General features: G+C 30.4%; 1 protein-coding gene across 2 annotated transcripts; it reads left to right on the forward strand.

The window, feature by feature from the left end:
• The first annotated feature begins 1,763 nt into the window (after positions 1-1,763).
• Positions 1,764-6,471, forward strand: LOC8284737 (protein LURP-one-related 15). 2 transcript variants are annotated; one of them, XM_048380267.1, is made up of 4 exons: positions 1,764-2,153; positions 3,211-3,438; positions 3,553-3,702; positions 4,027-6,471. In XM_048380267.1, the coding sequence occupies exons 1-3, from the start codon at positions 1,881-1,883 to the stop codon at positions 3,697-3,699; spliced, it is 648 nt and encodes a 215-aa protein (XP_048236224.1). In that variant the 5' UTR covers positions 1,764-1,880; the 3' UTR covers positions 3,700-3,702; positions 4,027-6,471. The 2 variants fall into 2 exon arrangements, with proteins under 2 accessions (XP_048236224.1, XP_015583625.2); XM_015728139.3 differs by lacking the exon at positions 4,027-6,471 and having other exon boundaries at positions 3,553-3,832.
• Positions 6,472-6,972: the final 501 nt, after the last annotated feature.

Consider the following 6,972-nt stretch of genomic DNA (forward strand, 5'->3'; position numbering starts at 1 on the left):
AAATTATAATTAACTTAATAAAACTCACTTATGAGTTAACCTTTTTCTTTTCTGGGAAAATTCATATTTCAACTCATCAAATTTTGATAATCTTAGTAACTTAATTTTTAATATATCAATTTGTTTATTTGCGATGTCTAAACCGTTATTGACCCAGCTTTGTTTAACATATTGCTATACACTCAAAATAGGCTTTTGAATATTTATTAAAAAATAAAATTTATATATCTATTAAATTAAATTAAAAACTAAAGATATTATAGAATTTAAATATTTATTAAATTAAATTAAAAATTAAAAATACTATCAGTTCAATAATAATAATAATAATAATAATAATAATAATAATAGAGTTGTAGTATTCGAGTATTGACCAAAATTTGTAAATCAGATTCATTAGCTGAGCACCCCAAATCCCAATCAATTTTGTGACAGCGTGGCCTAGAGAAGCGGTTCGATGAGGAGAAAATGGACGCCAGAGCAAGGATAGGATGCCTGGACAAAGAACAGCTTCTGGCAGGCTTCTAGAATAGCAGCACTCTAAGGTACGGGGGTAAATGAATGAAATGAATTGCACATCAAAATGGGCGGGGAATGGTTGATAACATATATATAGAGAGTTGGAACTGATCACATGAGGTGTCTTTTGATTGTTTAGCTGTGAAGTTCTAGGAACTCCAAAGTTAAACGTGCTTGGTTCGTGAAATTTTCAGAATGGGTGACCTCCTAGAAAGTTCTCGAACCTACCAAAGGGACAAAACACTGAGGCCAGTGGGGGACCAAAGCGGATAATATCTCATATGATATGCTTCCAGGTCGTTACAAATGGTATTAGAGCAGGACCCCTCTAGTAAATATATGATTCGATGATGAACCAGGCGAAAGCTGGTGGGCATGTGACAGTCTGGCCTAGAGAAGCGGTTCGATAAGGGCAGAAAGTGGACGCCGAGGTAAGAATAGGATGCATGGACAAGGAATGGCTTCTGGTAGGCTTTTAGGATGGCAGCACTCTAAGGTACATGGGTACATGAATCGAAATGGGCGGGAGCTGTAGTTGTAGGAACTCCAAAGTTAAACGTGCTTAGTTCGTGAAATTTTTAGGATGGGTGACTTCTTGAAAAGTTCTCGAACCCGTTAAAGGGATAAAACCGTGAGATCAGTGGGGGGCCAAAGCGGATAAAATTTTATATGATCTGGTTCTCGGTGGTTAAAAATGTAATGTAGTGTTTGGTTGAAATCCATAAAATTTATAGAATTTATTTTTGTATTTTAAATTTATATACATTAAATGGAGAAAAGATTAATTTAGTTTCCATATATAAAATTTGTGTGAAATTAGTTTTAGCTATACTAGATTCTAAAAAAATAAATAAATTTTTTAAATAAATTACATATTAGTAAGCAATATATTCTATAACACCAAAATATTTATTTTAACTTTATTAAATTTTTTTTACTTTTTTTCTCATATTTATTTAAATAAAATAATATCCTTTATGAATTTCAACAAAAGATGTCATAAGTTAACATTAGAATTACATGTATTCCTTTGCAAGAAAACAGAAACCTATATAGATAAATATTTTCGTATTTTTTATGATGGCGACACAAGACACTCCGCCGTATCCTCCTGTCTTTGCGCCGCGTGTACAAGAATCTCCATTTAATATATACAACCATTGCAAAGTCGTTACGCGCCTGCTTCATATTTTATTTTCCTTTTATGAATGAATAAATTAATTAATTGAATGCATGTGCCCTCTGAGAAACAACCAAACACGCCCAACCACCGCTCTATATATAAACCCAATTTACATCTAAAAATATTCCAATCTAATCTTATCTTCTTTTTAAGTTTTTAGTACGTTGTGCAATCAATTATGGCGGGACAACCAAGCAATCCGATTCCAGCAATGACAACATTCCAGCCACTGCAGACGCCGGTTGTCGTGATCGGACCACAGTTTTTGGCACAATATCCGGTTGACCTGAAAGTAGCCACCAAGCTCATGTCTTTTGGAGAGAGCAATTTTGGTGTCACTGATATGAACGGAACCCTTATTTTTAGGGTTAAAAGTAAACTCCTAAGCATTCGTGATCGTCGTCATTTGCTTGACATTGCTGGTAATGTCATTGCCACTTTCCAACAGAAGGTATGTTTTGTTTTTCATAGATTAGATCTGTTTCCTTTCTTCTTCTTTTTTGTTGGCTTTTTTATTCTATTTCTATTTTTCAGATTTAATTTCTGATAATAAGGAAAATTTATGGCACAGTTCTATTCACTTTCTTTTTTAAGGTTATTGAGTCTGGTTGTAAATAGCTTACAAAATCAGCTGAAATGGTAAAAGATCGATATTGTAATAGTTTTAATTCTCTATTTTCAATTGGATTTTTTTAGTAAACCAAGGATGTTAACATTTTAGGGATATTATAAATAGCTTGTTTAGGCATTTGAACAGATAGGTTTTAAAATCATGTAGAAGGTGGGTCACTTCCATCGTATCACCTTCTCCTTAAAAAAAAAGGAGTTTTTTAATAGATTTTAATAATGAATTTTCTTAACCAAACTAAGCTTTCTCAAAGGGTTGTATTACTCTTCCTCTCCAATTATAAACTACTATCGAACGGTTGGGAGTAATCAAGCCATTTCCTTCTTTTCTTCTACAATGCGTCCGCTTGGCCTCATCAAAGAAAGTAGATTAGTCATTATGCACGTAGAATTATCCCAAACACATTTAAAGGAAAAAAAAAATGAGCAGAGTAATTTAAGATCTGCCATTTGAGATTACCTCAGGTCTTAATGACTTTATTGGGGGGAAAATTTGTTTAGAAACTTCTCCTTTTGCACCCATAAAAAATCTCGAATTTATTGAGGGAGCAAGAGGCTGCCATAGTTTGATATGCCATGTACGTAATCACTTGCTGAAGTCAAAATTTCATGGTACCTTACGACCCTAGTTATGAGTCTTTATGACTTTATGGGACATTTGATTCAAGCATTCAATTGGACCTACTTTTGGTCAGGCCCGTTACCATTCATCTAATCTAACCTTTGGTTTGCAAAGTATGCAAAAAAAATAATTCACAAATGATATTCTACACAATAATTTATACCATGTTTAATGAAGTAAACTGGGACAAATATTCTAATGGAAAAAATTAGCCTGCCAAGATTTCAGTCGATGATGTGTATATGCATGCTCTTTTCAGATAATGACTGCACATAGGAGATGGAAGGTTTTCAGAGGAGAAAGCACAAATGACCAAGATTTATTGTTCAGTGTCAAGAAGTCATCTATAATCCAATTCAAGACAGAATTAGATGTATGCTTAGCCGCTAATACAGCAGAAGATGTCCCTGATTTCAAAGTCAGAGGCAGCTGGTTGGAGAGATCCTGTACCATATATCTTGGCCAAACCAATACCATAATTGCACAAGTAATCTCTAATCTCTAAGCCCATTTTTCTGCCCTCTTTTATATATTTATATATGCTCTGATGATACTAAAATAGTTGAAATCATGTTAACGGATATTATTAATGGTACTGCAGATGCATCGGAAACACACTCTTCAAACTGTTGTATTCGATGCAGACAATTTTGGTGTGACTGTGTATCCCAACGTCGACTATGCTTTCGTTGTCGCCCTTGTGGTGATTCTTGATGAGATCAATGAGGATCGAAGAGGTGCTGATTAAATAGTAAGTTTACTGTATTACCTTTTCAAGTAAAAAAAAAAACGTAATGTATAGAAAGAAATAAAAACCTTTCCCTATGGAACATATGTTTTGGATAATCTCATGGAATGACCAAGGAATGTGATTCTGTTCTTATGCTGTTTCCCTTATCAAAACCATTATCTCTTTTGATGTTGACATGAAATGTTAACTAGGATTATTATGATTGTTGTTGTTTTCTTGTTTGGTCCTTTTATCATATTCCAAAATATAAGTTATAGTCCACTAAATTTTAGTGGGTGATATTCCAATATATAAGATTGATGCAAGACTAAAATTCCATGCCAGAACTAAGTACAAGAATCAAGTCCCTGGGCCATCCTTTGTTGTCCTCGATAATTTTGAGGAGGCAGGAGTAGAGTTTTATTAGTTTCAAACGCGTGTGGAGATGGATGGGCACCTCCGTGCTTCTACATTTATCTCATTTAAAGCTTTCTTGCAGGATTATCAATTATGGTACTTGTCAACTGCCCAACAGCTTTTGGCCAGGTGCAATCATTGATACAATTGATTTTATATGCATGCATATGCAATAAAAAGAAAAGTTAAACCTCTTAAAGAGTAGTGCTAAATCGAATTCATCCATTAGGGGTATCTTTACTGTTATATAGAAAGAAAAAGAAAAAGAAATAGAGGGACTTTTGGGGGTATTTAAGTACAGATTTTACTTCTTTTATTATCACAATTTAGGTATTTTAATAACTAGATAAAGTGGCAATTCCCCTCCTTATTTAACTTTCTTCTGTTACTACCCACTAAAAAATTTTATTTAATGTTACTTATAAAACAAATATAAATTTCTTATGTTTCTCTAAGTCTCTCATACACAATAAGAAAGTGACCGTGAGTATTTAATATAAATATATGGGGATATTTTATTCTTAGTAAAACAAATTTATAGTCAAAACATATTATTAATTAAATAGTTTTATTTTATAATTTTGTCTCATGACTTGTTAATTAGATAGGTTTTTAACAGATTTCAAATTATTAGTCGCATAAATTTCATATTTCAATTTAAAAAGTCAAGTTATTGATTGGGTAAAAAAGAAGTCAATGATGAAGCAGCTCAAATCTTAATATATATATATATATATATATTAAGGCTTATTAGTGAATAAAAATGAATTTTATTCAATTGTTTAAGTCTAATACTAGAAATAAATATCAAATTTACATAATCAATTTTCTTTGATGGAATTTATATAATCAATTTGAGTACTATGAGTGATTTGGACTGAGATATTATAAGTTATAATATCCAAAAATATAACTTGTGATATTTAAATTAAATTTATTCGAATGATTAAAGTTAAAAAAGTCACACGCCAAACGTTCCAATGCTGAGCTTAGGTATTTAGATTTTTGCTGTAAAAAAAGGAAAAAGAAAAGAAAAGTTTAAAGTTGGCTTTGTTATTATATATATTCAACAGAAAGTCATGGATTCTCATATCATATGCAACAAATAATGAGTTTTTATTTCTTAAAAGAAAAAAATGTGAAGATTATATATACCCAATGAATTTAAGTCAAGATTACAGAGAATATTTAGCTTAAGTTAATATTTAATTTAACTTTTTATTCTCTCTGAAATTAGTATTAAAAGACGTGTATGTAATAAATAAGAGGTAAGTGCAAAAAAAGAAAACCAATAAATTAAAAGAATAGAATAGCATATATATTATTTATCTTTTCCTGATAAATTCTAGTTTAATAAAATATAAAAAGATAACAAATTATCTTTGCTCTGATCAATTTGGTGCCTTTAGCATTTTAAACCTAAATAATAATTGAGAGGGGAAAAAGAAAAGAGAAAGGTCAATTATAAAAGGAAATTGCTTTTGGAATTTGGCAGTGAATGGAGAATGATTGTATTTCCATGGCATCTGCTTGGCCGTATCAAAAATGATGATGGGAAAATGTTTGACTTGCCTTTAGCATTTTAGATCAGATTATTTTTTAAATCAATATTAAATATTTATTTATTATATATTAATTAGTTTTAATAAATAGATACTAATATTTTTAGGAAAGTAATCATTTCTGAAAGTGGTAGTATGAATGTTAAGTTCTTTCTTTATAAAAATAATTAAAAAAATTAAATCAAATATTCAAATAAAAGACATATTAGAAGTTAATATATGTACACTAGTGTCATCGAGTGAAGTGTGTGTCTGCAGAATTATAATTTATTATTTTGTTAACACAATTATTCTTTGTTAAAAATAAAAATTTTATATATTTTTATTTTTATATCAAAATATCTAGTCATTGAAAAGGATAAAAAATATAGAAGCTGGCGTACAACAGGAGAAGAGAATGAAAAGTTGGTTGTGGGCAATGGGGCTGCTTATTAATTTTGATTATTTATACAAATTACCAAACCAACACTGAAAATGGGGTGTAATTGTGGAAAGGTGCTACTGGTGCTAACAGTAGAAACGGGATGCTATCGGTAATAGTTAGTGTTTGCAGATGGATACTAAATTGATGTAATCAGTGTTAGTCACTTGGGTGTAGATCTTATTTTGTGGATTGTAGTTGAGTTCATATATGCTAAATTGATTCTAATTACAGATATGTAATTTAAAGTAATAAACGTATGTTCTGTTTTAAACTTAGAAGTTGCTGTTGCTGGTTAAATAGAATGCTTAAAAGATACAAGTTGTAGCAAAAACATTGGCTCATTTTGTGAATTAAAAAAAATATATATATATATAATCTTATAACTAACCTTGTGAACTGAACAAGTTTGTTTAAATAAATAAACTGCTATACTAACATCCACACAAATTATATCAGAATTTCCAAAGGCTGCCACATTATGCCTTTGCTAAACTTTTTCTTCCTAAATTTTCTCACAGCTCCTTCAATTTTAGTAAAAATTATTAAAAAAAACTTAATTTATTACATCATCCATATACTAAATTAATTGTTTATTCATTAATTATTACATTTTTATTGATTGATTTATCAGTAATTTTAGAAAGAATAAATATATATATATATATATTACAAATTTCTTTTATTTTTAGATTGGTTGGAGGAAATAGAACAAAGGCTTACAGGCATATTGAGTCATCAATTTTTATTACAAATCAGCAATCGAGTGGGTTCTATTCTTTTCATCTCAGCATTAACTTTCGCTCTTTACAGGTTGCATAATCAATTTATTAGAAAATTAGAAAAGTAAATGTGTGAAGTGAATTTAACCATTGTATTTTATATCAAATG

Source organism: Ricinus communis, chromosome 10 (genome assembly GCF_019578655.1).
Source record: "Ricinus communis isolate WT05 ecotype wild-type chromosome 10, ASM1957865v1, whole genome shotgun sequence".
NCBI lineage: Eukaryota > Viridiplantae > Streptophyta > Magnoliopsida > Malpighiales > Euphorbiaceae > Ricinus > Ricinus communis.

Excerpts from the sequence above, each read along its gene's own strand:
- LOC8284737 (XM_048380267.1), top strand. The coding sequence starts at position 1,881 with ATGGCGGGACAACCAAGCAATCCGATTCCAGCAATGACAACATTCCAG. Across the intron at positions 2,154-3,210 it reads TTGCCACTTTCCAACAGAAG|ATAATGACTGCACATAGGAG; the intron begins GTATGTTTTGTT and ends TGCTCTTTTCAG. Across the intron at positions 3,439-3,552 it reads CCAATACCATAATTGCACAA|ATGCATCGGAAACACACTCT; the intron begins GTAATCTCTAAT and ends ATGGTACTGCAG.